The 18,416-nt window shown below is 45.7% G+C and overlaps 8 protein-coding genes across 8 annotated transcripts; 3 read left to right on the top strand and 5 right to left on the bottom strand.

Annotated features, from left to right (window-relative positions):
* Nucleotides 1-156: 156 nt before the first annotated feature.
* I203_103908 (uncharacterized protein) lies at nucleotides 157-2,178 on the top strand (the record flags this gene model as incomplete). The annotated part of the gene is made up of 13 exons (XM_065517419.1): nucleotides 157-256; nucleotides 323-363; nucleotides 426-440; nucleotides 502-515; nucleotides 576-600; nucleotides 672-692; nucleotides 757-964; nucleotides 1,103-1,227; nucleotides 1,294-1,402; nucleotides 1,474-1,596; nucleotides 1,663-1,742; nucleotides 1,815-1,867; nucleotides 1,959-2,178. 13 exons carry the CDS (start codon nucleotides 157-159, stop codon nucleotides 2,176-2,178), a joined length of 1,134 nt encoding a protein of 377 aa, XP_065374237.1.
* Nucleotides 2,179-2,688: 510 nt separating this feature from the next.
* I203_103907 (uncharacterized protein) lies at nucleotides 2,689-4,748 on the top strand (the record flags this gene model as incomplete). The annotated part of the gene is made up of 10 exons (XM_065517418.1): nucleotides 2,689-2,712; nucleotides 2,797-2,853; nucleotides 2,918-2,962; nucleotides 3,025-3,034; nucleotides 3,145-3,646; nucleotides 3,709-3,939; nucleotides 4,084-4,215; nucleotides 4,274-4,361; nucleotides 4,440-4,644; nucleotides 4,732-4,748. The coding sequence occupies 10 exons, from the start codon at nucleotides 2,689-2,691 to the stop codon at nucleotides 4,746-4,748; spliced, it is 1,311 nt and encodes a 436-aa protein (XP_065374236.1).
* A 242-nt stretch (nucleotides 4,749-4,990) lies between these two features.
* Nucleotides 4,991-6,432, bottom strand: I203_103906 (uncharacterized protein; the record flags this gene model as incomplete). The annotated part of the gene is made up of 5 exons (XM_019149478.1): nucleotides 4,991-5,670; nucleotides 5,759-5,868; nucleotides 5,965-6,016; nucleotides 6,130-6,266; nucleotides 6,347-6,432. 5 exons carry the CDS (start codon nucleotides 6,430-6,432, stop codon nucleotides 4,991-4,993), a joined length of 1,065 nt encoding a protein of 354 aa, XP_019001021.1.
* An 800-nt stretch (nucleotides 6,433-7,232) lies between these two features.
* On the bottom strand, nucleotides 7,233-8,452 carry I203_103905 (uncharacterized protein; the record flags this gene model as incomplete). Its single annotated transcript, XM_019149477.1, has 5 exons — nucleotides 7,233-7,782; nucleotides 7,854-7,964; nucleotides 8,037-8,079; nucleotides 8,171-8,295; nucleotides 8,352-8,452. The coding sequence occupies 5 exons, from the start codon at nucleotides 8,450-8,452 to the stop codon at nucleotides 7,233-7,235; spliced, it is 930 nt and encodes a 309-aa protein (XP_019001020.1).
* A 774-nt stretch (nucleotides 8,453-9,226) lies between these two features.
* Nucleotides 9,227-10,499, bottom strand: I203_103904 (uncharacterized protein; the record flags this gene model as incomplete). The annotated part of the gene is made up of 5 exons (XM_065517417.1): nucleotides 9,227-9,834; nucleotides 9,902-10,011; nucleotides 10,085-10,127; nucleotides 10,211-10,338; nucleotides 10,399-10,499. The coding sequence occupies 5 exons, from the start codon at nucleotides 10,497-10,499 to the stop codon at nucleotides 9,227-9,229; spliced, it is 990 nt and encodes a 329-aa protein (XP_065374235.1).
* Nucleotides 10,500-11,193: 694 nt separating this feature from the next.
* I203_103903 (uncharacterized protein) lies at nucleotides 11,194-13,691 on the bottom strand (the record flags this gene model as incomplete). The annotated part of the gene is made up of 2 exons (XM_019149475.1): nucleotides 11,194-13,299; nucleotides 13,383-13,691. 2 exons carry the CDS (start codon nucleotides 13,689-13,691, stop codon nucleotides 11,194-11,196), a joined length of 2,415 nt encoding a protein of 804 aa, XP_019001018.1.
* A 1,104-nt stretch (nucleotides 13,692-14,795) lies between these two features.
* Nucleotides 14,796-16,674, top strand: I203_103902 (uncharacterized protein; the record flags this gene model as incomplete). The annotated part of the gene is made up of 4 exons (XM_019149474.1): nucleotides 14,796-15,113; nucleotides 15,197-15,618; nucleotides 15,696-16,458; nucleotides 16,531-16,674. The coding sequence occupies 4 exons, from the start codon at nucleotides 14,796-14,798 to the stop codon at nucleotides 16,672-16,674; spliced, it is 1,647 nt and encodes a 548-aa protein (XP_019001017.1).
* Nucleotides 16,675-16,785: 111 nt separating this feature from the next.
* Nucleotides 16,786-18,017, bottom strand: I203_103901 (uncharacterized protein; the record flags this gene model as incomplete). Its single annotated transcript, XM_019149473.1, has 4 exons — nucleotides 16,786-17,277; nucleotides 17,357-17,731; nucleotides 17,797-17,840; nucleotides 17,900-18,017. 4 exons carry the CDS (start codon nucleotides 18,015-18,017, stop codon nucleotides 16,786-16,788), a joined length of 1,029 nt encoding a protein of 342 aa, XP_019001016.1.
* Nucleotides 18,018-18,416: the final 399 nt, after the last annotated feature.

Below are 18,416 nucleotides of genomic sequence, written 5' to 3'. Positions count from 1 at the left end.
CATACTCGCCAGGTTCAGCTGATTTACTGGTTTTCACCGTTCGGCCGATCACCAGTAAAATGACATCAGCATAAAGAGTAAACAAATTATCACATTTTGCCAGTTCATCTTACACTCGCATCACACCCATTACATCCTCTTGCGTATACCGTTATAATGTCTATAGACGAAGCGCAGAAAGCGCTCAATGCCAGAGTTCGCAAGTTATCAGTGGTGTTGGGAATAAGCATAGCCTTCTTTATAGTGGAAATTTCGAGTGAGTGAAAATGGGGTGTCTTCCAATATGTCAACAGCCAAATCTGATCACTGATCATATGGTCAGTTGGATTCAAGACGGGTGCTCTGGCTCTTATTGCTGATGCAGTGAGTGGTATTATCTCGCTGTGCTAGCTATTTGTTGTCACGCTGCTGACCATAGATTCTAGTTCCACTATTTGAATGTGAGTGGTGCGATTTCCCACGACAAAAGTGTCCATTAGCTTATACTTCATCATGTTATAGGACATCGTCTCCTAGTGAGTCACTCAATGTAGCATATTTTCGACTCCAGCTACTAATCAACTACCATCCTTTAGTGTGATCGCACTGGTAGCAACTCTGGTGAGGAGTTTTTCCTTCGCAGTTTACAAATCGAATATCAAATTAATGTCATGCTTCCCAACCATCATTAGTTGAGTCGGAAAGGCTCAGGTGTAAGTCCTTCTTTGAACCATTCCAACCTATGTCATTGTCTTCTTTGCTGAAACGTTAGTATAGCCAATAGGGTATACCTTCGCTTACAGGCGAGCCGAAATTGTTGGAGCCTTCTTCAATGCGAGCTTCCTAATTGCCTTGGCACTATCGGTATTCCTCCAGTCGATCGAAAGGTTCATCAATGTAGAAGAAGTCGATCACCCATTATGGGTCATGATCGTTGGTTGTTGTGGGTTGGCATTGAACGTAGTTAGTATACTTGTCGTTCATGGTGAGTATACCTATCTTTCTTGCCATCATCCCCAAAAACACGGAGAGAACCTTTTTTCCTTGAGTATGATACAGAACATTGTCCATAACGATTCTCTGCCCCTATATATGAACGCTAAATGGCTCTTTGATAATACAGAACACTCGCATGATCATCAGAAATCTTCTTTCCCTGACGAGCCGTTAGATCTCGAGTTGTCAAGGATAAAAGCTGCTGCTACCTCTCCAAGTTTGAGAGGTTCAGCTGCACCTCTGAATGTGGATGTGAGTGTAATTAGGACATGACCAATCGCGTTGTCCAGCTCGATCGCTAATTTAGTTTCAATCCAGCATTCTCAACATCATCATGCTCAACAGAATGATGAGGAAAGGAAAGGAACGACCAAGAATCTAGGTCTTTTAGGTGTATTAGTCCACCTTCTTGGAGACGCGATTAACAGTGAGTCCTTTTGATGATATAAGATCCTTGGAACCATTTTTAGCTGATAGGTATTGCCATCTCTGTTGTAGATATCGGAGTGATCATTGCTGCTGCTATCATGTGGAAGACCTCTTCACCTCATCGATTCTACGCTGATCCGGCTGTATCATTGATCATTTCGTTATTGATCTTCCTTGGTGCTATTCCACTGGGTAAGTCGGTTGGCTGGCCCTTGCCCGACTTAACCAGTGTATCTTGACAATGCTTGCATATTCTAGCAAAAAGATCTTCTAGGGTTTTATTGGAAGCTGCTCCGAAGAGTATCAATCCGAAACTTGTAAAAGAGGATCTGATGACTGTTAGTGCATAAGCTACGAAATTATCAATGTAAAAGTTGTACGTGATGGTCCATTTGCTGATATCATTTCAGATCCCTGGTGTGATATCAATACACGAACTTCATCTTTGGCATTTAACAGAAAGGTGAGTCGACCGACTCCTGGTCCGATATTAATACATGAAGTATATTGAGAGATAGTACACTGACTTATTTATCGGTCTTATTGATGCTCAGCGACGTACTAGCCTCTTTTCACGTTCATGTCAATGTGCACGATATCGAAGGATGGCTACCTATAGAGAAAGAGTTGAGATCATGTTTTGCCGCTCAGGGTGTCACCCATGTGACTATCTCACCTGAGTTTGATACCATGGTGGATAACACTGAAATAGGAGGTAGTAGGAGGGGTGATGGGGATCTTTGTGACCCAAGTTGTTCGGTTGTCCCTTCGTGAATGATCTCAGGTATCTAGCTCAATGCAACCATACATTATACATATTCCTCTGCTTATTGATATTGTTTGCAATGGTGGTGATCGTCATCACAATGTCAGCGACTGCCCGGATCATGTGGTTCATCCTGTTGACCTCGCAACTACATGGCATCAGGGGAAAGGTGAATGTTGTCTTTACCTATAGGCTCACACACACAATGTCTGTTTTGACCACCTTGTCTTCGTGCATACCTATCAAGCATGTATTCGGCTTTCACATTCAATTCTAGCACTGTATCTTGACGAGGTATCCTAGCAGACAGACAGAGCCAAGATGTGCTCCGCGTTATCTGCCACCAGCAGTCAAGTCCTTCTTATTACGTAATTATGATCTGCATCGACCTGGATTCGGTGACAACAACCCCCACCGCACCATACGAGTCCATCGTCATCATTCACCATCTTATCTATCCATATGTATACCATCTCCACTCGGTCCCATCAATCATAGCCACTGGACTCGGTAGCACCATGAGCAACTCAAACTTCCTAGATGTGAGTGGTCCGAGCTGTTGTTGGAATATCCAGATCACAAATGTTCGACGGCGATTGCTTACTGTTTGCTTCAACCAACTCTAGAAAGCAATCGCGTTGGTGCAGAAAGCTATAGATGAGGACGTCAAGCAGAATTATGCAGTGAGTAGATATCTAGTTGTACATCACCTGTACTAGTCATGTTATCTGATGATTCTTCGAGTAGGAAGCATATAAGCAATATCAGGATGCGTTGGATTACTTCATGATGGTGAGTATTGGCCGTTATCTTCGATGTCGGCAAATGCTAATGATTCGATCGTTCACTTGTAGGCGATGAAATGTATGTCCTGTTGAAGCTCAGCGTCACATGATGTTTTGAATATACAGCTACCATCACCATCCCCCTATGCTCCATTCACATCGCTAATGTACTCGCCTTTTACTCTCCAGACGAGAAAAACGACAAACTGAAAGAACTGATCCGAAAGAAATTCACTGAATACCTCGACCGTGCCGAGAAGCTGAAAGAGCACATTGCCAAATCGGAGGAGAAACGTACAAAGGCCAAAGTGGGTGTGAATGGTGGGGGTGGATCAACGGCTGGCGGACCAGATGTCAAAGACGGAGGTGGGGAAGGGGATGATCCAGAGATCAAGAAGTTGAGACAGGGTTTACAAGGTGCCATCTTATCTGAATCGCCCAATGTTCAATGGGACGATGTAGCTGGTCTGGCTCAAGCTAAAGAGGCTTTAAAAGAAGCTGTCATCTTACCTATAAAGTTCCCTCAACTGTTCACTGGAAAGAGAACTCCCTGGAGAGGAATCTTGTTATATGGACCACCCGGGACGGGTAAATCGTTCTTAGCGAAGGCTGTGGCGACAGAAGCGAAATCGACTTTCTTCAGTGTGTCAAGTAGTGATCTGGTGTCGAAGTGGATGGGAGAATCGGAAAGGTGAGTTCAATCCGCTTCAATCGAAATATCCTTAGATGCTGACAATCTCACCACACCCTTAGACTTGTCAAACAACTATTCCAAATGGCACGTGAACAGAAACCAGCGATTATATTTGTCGATGAGATTGATTCCCTGACTGGTACGAGAGGAGAAGGAGAGTCGGAAGCTTCGAGACGTATCAAGACTGAGTTCCTGGTGCAGATGAACGGTGTAGGAAATGAAGAGACTGGTGTGTTGGTACTGGGAGCCACCAATATCCCTTGGCAGTTGGATCCTGCTATTAAACGTCGGTGAGTAAACCTTTACTTTGATCTCACTGGAACGAGCTGGATTCAGGTATGCCTTCACGAAAGGTTCGCGAGGTATCTGGTCCGGGAAAATTGCAGATCTGGATGAAAAGAATCTCGATCAGTCGCTGATAAATGCTTCTACAGGTTCGAAAAACGTATATATATCCCCCTCCCTGACGTTCAAGGTAGACGACGGATGTTCGAGCTCAACGTTGGAACGACACCTAATGGGCTGACGCCTAAAGACTTCACCACCCTAGCTGAACAGACGGAAGGGTAAGTAGATCACTCCTATCTATCATTGAAGGATTAAGCTGATGGTGAGGACATATAGATACTCCGGAAGTGATATAGCAGTGATAGTGAGAGATGCGTTGATGCAACCCGTCAGAAAGGTCTTATCAGCCACTCATTTCAAGGAGGTGAGTAACGTCTTTTTGGATGCATCTGTTCAACACTGTGTACGTTCTTTACTGACAGTGTTCAATCGCTGAAAACAGGTCCAGTCGGATGGTAAGACCAAACTCACGCCATGCTCACCCGGAGATCCAGCAGCTATCGAGAGGACATGGACGGATGTAAATTCGGAAGAACTGCTAGAACCTCTGTTAAGCGTGAAGGATTTCGAGAAGGCTATTAGCGTGAATAGACCGACGGTGACCCAAGCTGATATTACCAAACATATCGAATTCACAAATGAAGCTGGTAAGTCGTTCTCTGCAATCAAACTCAAAACACCCTATCCTAGCATATAGTAGCGCATTGAAAGCTGACTGTCATGACGCGATATAGGTGGCGAAGGAGCTTAGATTTGTAGAACTGTATTCCCTTCCCCTCTCATTCTGGTATTGTTAGGATAATCATTGTACATCAAGAATCGAGCATGATAATAACATGAAAATCATTACCGGCTGTAATCATACGGCAACCTCGACAAGACCGTCGGCTACGTCAATGCATGGTCGCAATTACAAATGGTAGCATCGAGCGACCTTTGCCGCTTAATGCAATCATCTGATACTAACAACGCTGCATTACATCCTCTAGGCCCTTAGTGGGATTTACCAAGTCTTCTCTTTTTTCTCTTGCAGGCTGCGTCGGATGCGACATCCCCTTCGGCGAAAAGAGCTACTCCTGGAACACCCGTTGGTGATACACCCGCCGCCAGGATGGGTGAAGAAGACAATCCGATAGGTACTGATGGTGAAGGCGGTACACCCGGTACGGTAGTATCAGATGATATACCTGCTGGGATGGACGGTGAAGATGATACTCCAGCTGGGACAGAGGGAGAGGCAGATGCACCTAGTACTGCAGGTGAAGATGAGACGCCGGTTGGGACCGTTGCAGTAGCTGGATCTGCCACAATTTGAGTTGCAGGATCGACTGGGACGGACGATACAGCAGGTACCGAGGCGGCTACACCTGGGACAGAAGTCGCGACGCCCGCAACAGAAGTGGTAGGTGCACCTGAAATGGAGGATAGTGTATCGGTAGGCGAGGTAGCTGATACGCCTGCGACTGATGTGGCTGTTACACCTGAGACAGATGATACGGCGGCGTCTGGAACAGCGGAGGTAGCTGAGGTAGAAGTGTTACCACTTGTACCATCACCGAGTGAACCACCAGGAATCGAAGAGTACTCTGGACCTGCCATCGTATCGAGCACTTGATAGGAGATCCCCACGGCGTTGGTCTTGCAATCGCCGACAATTTCGACTAATGCTTTGGCTAAAAACAGGAACGATGACTATGTGTGAGCGATGCTTTACATATGATTCGTAACTACCTGTAGCGAGCGTCATTGTAAATTACTCACCACTCAGATCGAGTCTGACACCACCTGCACAGGCTGGACAAGCTTCGCCAATGAATAATTTACCTTCGGAAAATTCAAATGGGGTTCCGTCGGCTTTGATCACTTGAATTCTGTGAATGGCATTACCAATAGCAAGATGACAGCCCATATTCGTCACCTTGCGAATATGCTCTCTCGCAATGTTAAGAAGATAGAAGCCAACTCACTCTTTACCACAGTACTCGGCAGGGTTACCAGATATCAACGATGCGTCAAATGCTGCCAGAACGCAACGCAATGTATCTGTCAGTATTCGATGATATCGACCATCTTCATTACTGTAGATTGTCGAGCCGTACTCAAACCCCGAATTGAACTCGTATTTTACTCACCGACCAACCGGTTGTCCCCAATTTGATCAACGCTGTATCCACATGCACCCACTGACGATTCGATGATAGGTGAATAATCCCCTGCTCCCCAATCGATATCACCCTCTTTGCCACAAGACCCACTTCCGTCGTAGTATCTATCAGAGAGTGGAAGGATATAAAAACGTTGGAATCGTCAGCTTGATCAAGCGACAGTGGGGAACGGCTGTCCACTTACATAGTTCCCATCACTCCGCTGGAGGAAACACCGGCTTGAACGAATTTGAACAATGCCAAGGTGGCAGCAACGATGGGTAAAATCATATTGAAAAGTGAAAGAATAAAAAACGAATGTGGTACACTGACGAGTCAAGGTCGGCGATGACAAGCTGGAGAGAAGAGATTATTCTGAGATATATCAACCAGTGATGAATATCTCGAGGAAGAAATGATGATGGGCGAACTCCATATGACCCAACATCTGGTGAAAGGGCTTATATACCTTGCCCCGCAGGTCATTCAACGACAGTACATGGCCTATCACATCAATGGACCTCGGTGAACAGTTGTTGCTTTTACTGCATATCGCATTGGTCGATTAGTATCGAATATGGGAGAAAGGTATGTCTTTCATTCATCCCTATCCCTAAAACTGACGATCTCAAGGGGTCACACTCGTAATTGGATCATCCGATTAATGGTCATTTGCCAAGTTTACTGCTTCCTTGGTGAATACTCTACGAGGTAAAGGAAGGATGAAGTGGTTATTAAAGGGAGAAATGAAAGTCTGGAATCTGGTAGACTGCCAAGTCAGAGACCTTTCATTGGGAGAGATTGTGTTTGTTATGTCTTCGAATCGAAAGGATGCGAATGGGAATTGGCTGGGATCGAAAGGACTGTGACATGGTAGCTGATGCTCACTCTGCCCACGTCGAGGAATGATCGAGAACAGTGATGATTTCGAATTAGGTTTTTGTCCGACAGAGGCAATGAGTTCCAAACATTCGAAAGTTGCATAAATGACCAGATCCTACAACATTTCGCCAGCCCTAAAATCCCACATGTTATGTACTGTACACGATGGTTTTCATATCACCAACAACGCTGACCCAAACACTATCCGCCTAGTGAGCCTTGCGAACTCTCCTTCGTCTCTTCCTTCTCTTACAGGACGTTCCATTAGTGGCAGTCTCGTTCTCGGCGAACAAAGCTGGTGGTCTGCCCCATCCCCCGCCCCATCGATTGCCTCCTGTGTTAGTAGGCGCTGCTGCAACTGTTGTCGCTGGCAGGCTTTGCACCGCCGATGTCGTAGCTGCTGCTGTGGCGAGGTCAAATGGAGAGGTAGCAGGATTGACAGGTTGAGATGTCGCAGGAGCAACTTGGGACGTAGCTGGTGTGACTGACTGGGATACTTGTGGAACCGACTGAGTAGAGGTACTGAGGGGTTGGGATGCTGCGGGAGTTGACACTGCAGGTTGACTCTGACTGATTTCTGGTTTACTGGCTGGAGCTGACGCTGGTGGTGCAGCAGAAGCTGATGAGACCGGAGAGGACGAGCCACCACCAGCAGGGAGAGATCCCTCTAACGTGGCTCCGACTATATTCTCAGTGATTTGATAAGAGAATGAAGGAGGGTTTTTACATACACCTCCCATCATCTCGACTGCGATCTGCCTGGGGGAGATATACACATCAATATTAGTTTTCGACATTCGACATAAGTCCCCTGCATGCAAGAAGCTAACTTACCGCTGAGATCTAGTATTTTACCACCTTCACATCCTCCACATAAATCACCAACGAACATAGGTCCTTCCGAGAATGAAAATGGCGATCCATTTTGGGCTATAATCACCCTATGTATATCAAACCAGTCAACCTACTGTGAGTGTACTGCCTACTGGTCACAATGGGGACTGCTGACTCACTCTTGTCCACACATGCTTTTATCAAAGATACTTCCGTCAATAGCTACACCACACTACTGTCATCAATTTCTGAACTCCTTTGTGCTTGTTTCGCAATCATAGAAATAATGCTGAACAGTGTATACGATACTTACCCACAAATCTGGAAGTACCTAGTCCTTCTGCACTGTAACCACAGGCCGTTAAAGCACCGTTCAGACCTGATGCTCCACCTGCATCGGATCCATCTCCAGTACATTGCAACTCGAGATCGTAGTACCTACAATATGTCAGCTGCATGGACCATCAGCAGCCGAAAATGAGACGCCAACGAACACTGTACCTCTAGCTCCGTCGATACTGACTCCTGCATTGACATTCTCAATAGCAAATAAGAATAAAAGACCCAAGGTCGAGGAAAGAACATGATTTAACATTGTGATGATGTGTGGTTAAAAGAATGTATAACTTTGTTTGTGGTGATATCCGAGGAAGATATGGAAGTAGATGAATGAAGGATGAAGGAAGATCCAATAGTCACAGACAAATGAGATCGATTAAAGAGAAATTGGTCCTATAGTATGTGATTCTTGGTGGGGTCTAAGAGCCCTCTGTCAAGGACAGTAACTACATATACATAAACGGGAAGAGGCTGAATCGTCAGGATCGATTAATCGATACGGTAATCATTGTTTGGGAAAGGTATCAATTCTCAAGGAGCAAACCCATTATTGACTCATCAACGGATACCAAGAACGGAGAGATACAAAGTCTGCAATTAGATACGAGTTTGTCATGGGAATTCGGGCATTATCATTGGGACAAAGGATGTACTTGACTTCATGTGTTCGCTCGATCAGGATCCAGATTAGGATCGGGTTGACTTACTTTCAAACAGTTTATAACATTTTGGATATCTGAAAAGATCTAGAGCTTCACCCCTAGTTACTAAACAGACTAAACAGTATCGTCAAGTTCGCTTGTAATGTGTATGCAGCTCCTGACCAGTATACAGTAGTACGGACATACAGTGCTGTGTCACTCGTCTTTTCACGGTTTCGCCTACTGTATCAAATGTATACATAGGTAACAAACGTCTGATATAGCAGACCACTGTACAGTTCGGTTGCTACAATACAACACGGGGTATACAGTAAGTGCATTACGAGTACAACACCCATCACTCCACGGTATACTGTATTCTTGACCACTTAATGTGATTTCAATCCTCTCCTTCTTCGTCTTCTCCTACAAGTGTTATTTGAGCCTTGCAAAGTCTCCTTCTCGGCGAAAAGAGCATTCCCATTGTTCCACTTTCCGGCCCATTGTCCTTGAGTGGCAGTACCAGTGGGACCGCCGGACAGCGCAGTGGAAATTATACCTGCAACTGCAGAAGTTGCAGGGTTGACAGGCTGAGTAGTGGCAGGATTTCCATTCTGCGTCGTTGAATTGTAAGGCTGACTAGCAGGAGATGAAACGGATGATTGAGTGGTGGGGTTACAATCTTGGCTGGTAGACGAGGTGGCTTGAGGTTGATTTGAGCTCGAAGGCGCGGGAGGAATAGGATAGGGAGAACTTGATGGAGGTGGTGCAGCGGCAGCAGAAGAAGCGGAGGATATCCCCAAACCTGGACCTGAAGCTGAAGTTGAAGGAGTGTTTTGTTGACTGTTGGTACCTCCTCCACTGGCTTTCCATGTTTCTAATGATGCCCCGGCTATACTCGAATATAAAGGGCCGATCTTTTGATCACCAATTTCGAAAGAGAATCCACTGGGATTCTTACACCCTGCACCTCCATTGATCTCATCTGCAGCTTTGGCTATGACAGTGTCTGTCAGATAGAGGAGACGTTGACCGACAGTGATAGTACATGGATCAAGACTCACCACCAAGATCGATGTGATTCCCTGTGCATTCTCCACCCGGACAGATATCACCTACAAATAATGGTCCTTCGGAGAATTGAACAGGCTGGCCGTTCTTGTATACGGTGATTCTATAGTACGGTACCAGAAGATTGATGAGCTGATTAGTCCCAATAAACGGAAATGAGATGATTGATAACTCACTCGGATCCGCAAAGGTCATTACTAAATATCGATTGACTGATGGCTACAGAGCTCATGCAAAAATAGTAACATCATCGTTAGAGGAGACCACTCAACGTGACTACCATGAGAAGATGGATGACATACCGACGACCCTTGAAGCACCCAGGCTCCCAACAGCATAACCACAGGCGTTATTACCAGTTTTCATATTGGACATGTCACCTGTGGCATCTGCACCTGAGACTTTACAAGCGTCGTTCAAATCGTAATAACTGGTAATTCAATTCATCATCAGCTAGTCGTCGATATTTTCACAATTCACATGAACTTACATGGTACCAATCGCATTATCATATCTCTGACCTGCGATGACGGGATTGACACTCACATAAGATACAATAGCTAAAAGAGAGACGATCGACTTGTTAAACATCTTAAATCGATTGTATTGGCTAAACGAGTGTATATAGTGAGTACGTTACTCTGAAATATTTATCCTGAGCGTGAAAAAGAGAAAATGATCAGGTTCCAGACCTTAAAATATCTGACAATAACGGCAATAGAAGAAAAAATCACCTCTTATGATCGCTTGCTTGCCATGAACAGGTACTAATCATATGTGTCTTGTTCACTTTGAAGCTTCAAACTTTCAATTCCACATCGACAGGCGATGCAGCCGAAATCAATGAAAGGACTGGTCTAAGGGAGTTTCGGGTGGAAGAGGATTATCAAAGGACTATACAATGATCGAACGTCACCCTTTGACCGTACCGCACAGAAAGAGAAAGGTAGTGTTTGAGCGTGTCAGATCAAAGGTCGTATTCGTCAATTTTCAATCACATACCTTCAGTACACATTGTTTCAAGGGGAGATGTTCATTCGGCACAGTCAGGTTCGTTGATTGGTAGTAGTTCGGTGGGCAGTCGACGTTTTACACCCGTGATTTCCAGTCACACACTCCAGCAACGCTAGTATTAGCTCATTGTATCCTTGTAGCAATCAGTATCGTTCAAGCTACACAGGTCACTACATGTCGTTACTAGCATGTAGAAAGGTCTTAAAGCAATACACCGATCATAATCCGTATCCGTACACGAAAGCTCTCCGACCATACTCTGAGTATCCCACTAACTTAACGTCAAGCCATCCCCGACTCTCACTTGTCTTTCTAGACCCGTATCCAAATCACGTATGACCAGAACTCCATCTTCATCATCATGATCGTTGCTGGATGTCTGAACAGGTTCAACTAGAGGTATAGCCTTGTCTAACTTTGCAGTATCGTCATTTTCGACTAGTGGTGATCCGTCTGGCGTTGAACCTGTGTTATCGAGTTGCTCGTGGACACCTCTACCTCCCTTGTTGTGCCTATCGGATATCTCCACTTCAATTGACCTCTTTCCCAATGCAGAAGGTCTCAATCTGGGAGACAGTGTAGGTAGATGATATACAGTCTTCAAATTCAATTTCAATCCTAACCCCAATCCACCTGATTCTAGTTCCCCCTCAGGAGAATCCAAGATGGGCGATAAATCGGGTGACGAACAATTTTGTAAGGCCAAGTCCAGATCGGGAGAATCGAATGCGCCTTGTAGAGCCGTAAGTGCAGATACGACGTGGGAGTCTAATCTGTACATCGTTTTAGATGGTCGAGCGGGTATAGAGTTGGGCTTCGGTACTGTCATGGGATCAGGCTGAGGTTGAGGGGTGATTGAATCATTAGTGGACATCGACTCGGGTGTGAAGGTTGAATGGCTCATTGCAGGTAAAGAAGTTGATCCGTTGTGAACAGAGTTTATAGTACTGCTACCAGGCAGATAATCATCCATCTGGGTAAATTCGACTCGAGAGTAATCCTCCAGACTTTCTAATCTATCTGTATGATGGGCATCCAATTCACCGACATCGCACGAAGCATATCTCTTCTTAACTCTGTTACCTCTCTTGATCGATTCCTTGTTCATCAGCGGGGTGTTCCATGGTGTATATCCATTATTAGATCCTCCTGGCACGAGCGGAGCTGACATGTCGAATAAGGCTGTGGCGGAGGATGGCGATTCCGTCTTGGGTGATGAACCGTATGTGAACGATGACGACGATGACTGAGAATGTGGTATATGTAAAGGAGGAGTAGATTGACAAGAGGCAGAAGGTGAAGTGTAATAGAGTGATACCGAGAATCCAGATGTGGTAGTTTCCATCTTTATGGCTTCTCCATTATCCTCATAATTTTTAAAAGATGGTTGTTGTTGTTGGATTGATGCTCTTTCACCTTCGTTTCTAGGCTTGACCACCCATTTACCTCTCCTCAAACTCCTACCTCTGACTTTCCTACCCAACTTCAACTCCAGCTCTCTCCATACCTTCTCAGCTTCATCGATTTCACCTGAACTCTCGTCCGATTCCCACTCCAGCGTCATGGGAGGTGCTGTCGAGGGTACAAGATAAGGGGCGGTCAGACAATCAGTGGGTAAAGGTGAAGAGTGATTTTCCAGGGTATACGTGGAGCATGAAGAAGTTGACTTGGATTTGGGTTCACCATTGTATGAGGCTTTCGATACTTGAATGGTTGCTTCGCGATCAGGTGGATTGACTGTTGCCACAGTACGTATCGAATGGTCCGATATGGTGGATTCGGTATCTTCGTTCTCTAGATCTGAATCTATGGCTAAAGCCCTAATCAACGCATCGTGATTGGGTGGCGAGTATGCAGACAATCTCGCGAATGAAGACCTATCTTGACCCTTCTGTTTGATGGCCTTGTGACGAGCTAGAGAAGATGCAGAGGAACATGTAGATGATGCTGTAGACTGGTTGGAAGCTTGACGGGATGGCTTTACCGAGTTTGGAATGGTGGGAACAGGCAGGAGAGATGGACGTGGTTCAGGGATGGAAAGAGTGGGCTGTGAGATGTAGGATGACGAAGATGTACAGGAAGGAGGTTGATAACTCGCAGGCCGTGGCTTGGGGATAGGAATAGTGATCACAGGAGCATCTGGCAATGAAACGGGACGAGAATGGATAGGTATAGGTAGTCGACTGATTTGTTGGGTAGTAGTCAAAGGTCGGACTTGAGGTTTGGGGATTTGCAGGACGGGGCGTTGGGTGGAGTCTTGTCGACGAGGTTTCGTGGACGGTCTGGATACGAGACGGGGACGTATATGAGGTTTGGGTATAGAGCTAGAAGATGTCACTGGGACAGGTCCAGTATCCTTTAATTGATACTTCGGGACCTGGCATGATGTCCAATCAGCTTCATTGCCGATTGCATGAATTCCATAGGTGTCGAGGATGTTCTTTTGAGTGGTACACTTACCCTTGAAGGAGCCGCGGCCATTTTGAGATTCGGTCTCTCGTTCATATCTGGTATAGGCGTAGCGAGCGGACTCCAGACTTCTCTAGGCGTCAAGAAACTGACCCTGGGTGGTGGTAATCTGCTTGTAGTCGAAGGTTTCTCAGCAGGTGTAGCTCGATCAGCAAATCGACTGGCAGATTTGCTTGATGTTATCGATTGTTGAGGCTTGGAACTTGTCCTGAGGGGTATTGTCGACGGAGGCTGGATCCTAAATGTAAACTGTGATTTTGGCCTCCTCTTACGAGAGTCTGTAGAAGTCAGAGTCGACATGCTGTACGAGTGATGAGATGGTACGACCAGCGGCGATGATAAGATACGGGATCACGTCACTGCTCAGCAGTCTGCGGTTACCGAGAAAGCTCAAGCTCAAGCTCAATCTCGACTAGCGAGAAGGAAGTTGGAGTTGGGTGAACAAAGGACCAGCCAAGGGATCGTACCGCAATGGTGAGTGCGAATGCGGGTGCGCAAGTGCACAGCTTGTATGCATAGTGGACAGGCGATCTGTGACGGTCATACCGAGTGTGTAGTGTACTGACATCTTGCTATAGTGATTCTGTTGGAGAGTAAGGAAGACACGACGATAAGCTGTGTTGTGTTAGTATGAATCATTTCCTCATTTAACTGGATCATTCAAACCCACACAGCCTCTTTCTGTGCACGGTTGTAGTGCAGTGGTGCAGTACTGGTGGTGGCTGTAATGCGATTAGGATATTTCTGATATCCATGATGACCGGTCACCGCGATCCTGATTACGTTCCTGTATCTGGGCTAGTCTCCCGTTACAAAGCTCATGTTCATACTGCTGCTGCACAACTGATTCAGCCCTTCTGTCGCAGTGTCGCAGTGATCAGCACACTCGTGACATTGCTGGCCATACCAAGAGTCCGCTGCACTGGGTGTGACATGCAGTAGTACTCGGACCTCCTAAGCCAGGCGTCCAAGTGCAACGATATCCTTAGACCCACAACGGATTGACCGACTAAAAAACGAGAGCCCGAACATAAACAGGCGCCCCGCCATTGGCGCCGTTCGATGAACTGAGATGGACAAGTGACAAGCGGCCTGTTTGAACAAGGCACATGCCAGGTCTTACAGCTCACATAACTTTATCGGTTACGATCTTTTTGCTCACCCTTACAACAATACTCACTTCTAAAGTACACGTTATGCGAGAGATCGGTAGTAGCCTTGCTTTGATCAAAACTCGGTATAGCCGCCTGATGATGATCTTCGTCCGCGCGCTTAATTGAATGATAACTATAAGAACCTATCTGATATACTATAACTTACACGTATCGGCAAGATGTGGTTGACCTATCTTCACTCTTACTCAGGCCAAACAACTAAGATCAGAACCGATTATTATCATTCGCCATGATAAGTTGTCTCAGAGGTATCATAGGCTCGTCGTCGTCCTCAAAGGATGGTTCGTCCAACCAATCACCAAATGGATCTGAATCGACCTTGGTCAATGAGAAGAGCGAGAAAGTATCGATGATCACCAGTACCCGAACGAGTATTTCATCTGCGACATTATACACCGATGTTCATTTGGTCGGATCTGAGAAGGAAGGACTTAGCAGTGTTCTAGTACAGGATGGTCAAGTAAAATGGATAGCAGCCGCAGATGAGAAGAAGGAATTGCCTGAGAACGTGGATAGGATTAATTTGAATGGACAATGGCTGGGTCCAGTGAGTACATCATATCTATTCTTCAAACTTATCCTGTGATGTGTATACTGCCCCTCCGATGCTGATCGACGTCACTTCCGTAGAGTATGATCGACTGGCACGTCCACTCCAAGCTTGCCGCTCAATCTGAACATCGAGTCCATCTCAACTCTGTCAAGTCCGCCGAAGGGGTATTCGCTCGAATGCGAGAAGCGCTCAGCGACCCAAAATACGATCGGGAAGATCTGATAGGTGTAGATATGAGGAATGGATATTGGCCAGATAACGATCAGATGAATCGTATCAACCTAGATGAGAAAGTCAGTTCGACAAGGCCGATCTTCTTGTTTTATAATGGATATCACTCGGTGGTCTGCAATTCAATTGGATTGACAAAATACGGAGAGAAAGCTGCAGGATCTGGTATACTTAAAGAACACGCTGCGTGGCCCTTGACGCATCAATTGGGTAAAGTCGACGATGAGGTTATGGATGGTTGGATTGACAGCTGGGCAAAGGATGCTGCGTAAGTTGGACTGTCGATACCGAGGCATGAGTCGAGATACAGAGCTGACAGATCTGACGATTGTTATCCGTGTTCAGGTCTTTGGGTGTGACTGAAATTGTCGATTTGGAGATTGACTTCAATATTCGTGACTGGCGACGACGAGCTCAGAACGGCTTCAACACTCTCCGAATCAATCTGGGGGTCTACGAAAATCATTTTGAAGATGCTATCAGGCAAGGATACAAGACTGGTGATATCGTTGATGAAGATGGCTTGAGATTGATCAAGATTGGTCCATTTAAGATGGTCACCGATGGTGGATTGGGATCGCAGACGGCATGCTGTCATGATCCGTACCCTAATACGACCGATTATGGAATGATGAATGATTCACCTGAAAAGATTAAACTATGGACGAGGAAAGCTACGGAGCACGGATTCAGACTGGCTATACATGCTATAGGTGATCAAGCGAATACTTATTGTCTCAACACAATGGCTTCCAACCCTATTCCACCACTCGAAGGATCAACCATAGAACATGCTCAGTTATTGGTATTGGATGAAATACCTATATTCACCAAGTTGGGTCTCATCGCTTCCGTCCAGCCTGTGCATCTCGTAGACGATAGGGAGACATGTCTGAAATACTGGCCGGGTAGGGAACATCGAGCATGGGCTTTGAAGAGTTTAGCGGACGCTGGTGTTAGAATAAAATTCGGAAGTGATAATCCGATAGCAGAGTTGAATCCGTGGGAAGCTATGGCTGTAGCGATCAGTAGAAAAAGGAAAGGTGGATTACCATTGAGTGAAGAACAGGCGGTGGGTATACACACAGCGTGGGTGTCGAGTACTTCGGTGAGTAAACCAGCATTCACTGATGATTTCATCATGCGATTATGAGCTAATTCATTTGATTTCTTTTCCTAGAACGGCCGTGCAAGTATACAAGCAGGCGATCGAGCCGATTTCGTGATCATAGACAAAGATCCATTGAAATGCGATGCGGATGGTTTGAGAAGCATATCTGTACAAGGTACTGTACTAGGTGGACGATGGACTTATAGAAAGTAGATATAGATATCTATGTATCATAATTTTGCATGTACATTCTATGTGAAATTTACATGCCATAAAATATACATGTACAGTTCTTTGCTTTACTTTCTTGTGTTCTTGCTGTTTCTATTGTTCGAAGTTGACGACGACTTTACCTACATGTTTTTGAGCTTCCATGTACTTATAGGCTTTAGGCAGATCCTCAAATCCAAATACCTCATCATCCACAACAGGTTCAATTCCATTACTTTCAATAGCCTTGACCATATCTTCACATTGTTCTCTACTTCCTACGAAGATTCCTCGAGCGATACATTGATATGAGAGACAGTCGAGTATAGATGGCATCTTGTCGCCTCCTCCAGCTACGAAACCAATCACCGAAATGACACCTTGGAAACCTATCGCCTCGAGGGAGTGTTGGAGTGTACCCGGTCCGCCAATTTCGATAACATGTTGGAACCCTGCTCCGTCCGGTGTCAGACCCTTGGCGGTCTTACCCCACTCTTTATCTTCTCTGTAGTTGATGACGTGGTCTGCACCAAGAGCTTTGAGCTTTTCGGCTTTGGCGGATGAAGAGGTAGTGGAAACGACAGTGGCTCCGGCAGCTTTGGCAAACTGTACATCACATCAAACACACATCAGTTTGACTTCTGTCATTCTACATAGGACGATTGAAATATAATCCGATACTCACCTGCAAAGCGAAAAGAGATACACCACCTGTACCCTGGGTCAAGACCCAATCACCAGGCTTCAGAACTCTTCCTTCTAAACCGAAAAGCGAATCCCAAGCTGTCAAAGCAGCACAGGGGAGTGTGGAGCCTTGTACGAAATTATAGCTCTTGGGCATGGGAGCAGCGTCCAATTCGCTCACTACCAGATATTCCCTTGCGACTCCATCGGTGGGTCCACCGAGAGATGGTTTCCCAGGTAGGTGAGCTTGATGGAAAGTAGGTAAGACCTTGTCACCTTTCTTGAATCTCGTTACTCTAGATCCAACCTGTTCGACTACGCCCGCGGCATCGGAGATGGGGACGACAACGTCTTTCAGAGGGAAGGGGTATGAGCCCTAAACGCGAATGACGAGATTGTAAGTCTGAAGCTGAATCGGACAGATACGAATGAGTCACTCACCTGTACGATGGAGATATCTCGATAGTTCAGAGAAACAGCTTTGACTATAGATAATAGGTGATCAGGACGTCCCTCATGTAAATCCTTGATAAATTGAACTCACCTCGGACCAAAATATCATTCTCTCCTACTTGAGGAACCGGTTGGTCCTTCTCGATCACCAACTTGTCATAATTGCCTCTGCCAGTCAACTTCCATTGTCTCATAGTAGTGGATGCCATTGTGGATGTGTGCTGAAGGTGGAGATTGCGATGTTTTGGAGGCAGTGGTGGGCAATCTATCGATTGTTATAGCTTGCAGCGAGTAAATCAATGAATAAATGTCCGAACAGTTTCCACGTACGATTAGGTCTGCATAAATCCCACCATGGCCTGACGTCAATGTAGAAACCATTGGTCATGAATCACTCCACCAGATTAGTAATATTTGAACATCCTCCACTTTCGTCTTTTACGGCATGGTGCTTATGAGCAGGACGGTGATCGCTTGCATACATAGGATTGAACCAAGAATCGGCCGGATATACATACAACGAAATAAAACCACATGCATCGCTTATGATACCCTTCTACAAGGTAAATTTCAAAAATCTTGACAAATGCCGACTTCCAACAGGCAGG

This window comes from Kwoniella mangroviensis, assembly GCF_000507465.2.
Source record: "Kwoniella mangroviensis CBS 8507 chromosome 1 map unlocalized Ctg01, whole genome shotgun sequence".
Taxonomy (NCBI): Eukaryota; Fungi; Basidiomycota; class Tremellomycetes; order Tremellales; family Cryptococcaceae; genus Kwoniella; species Kwoniella mangrovensis.
This window is presented reverse-complemented; position numbering and strand designations above follow the sequence as displayed.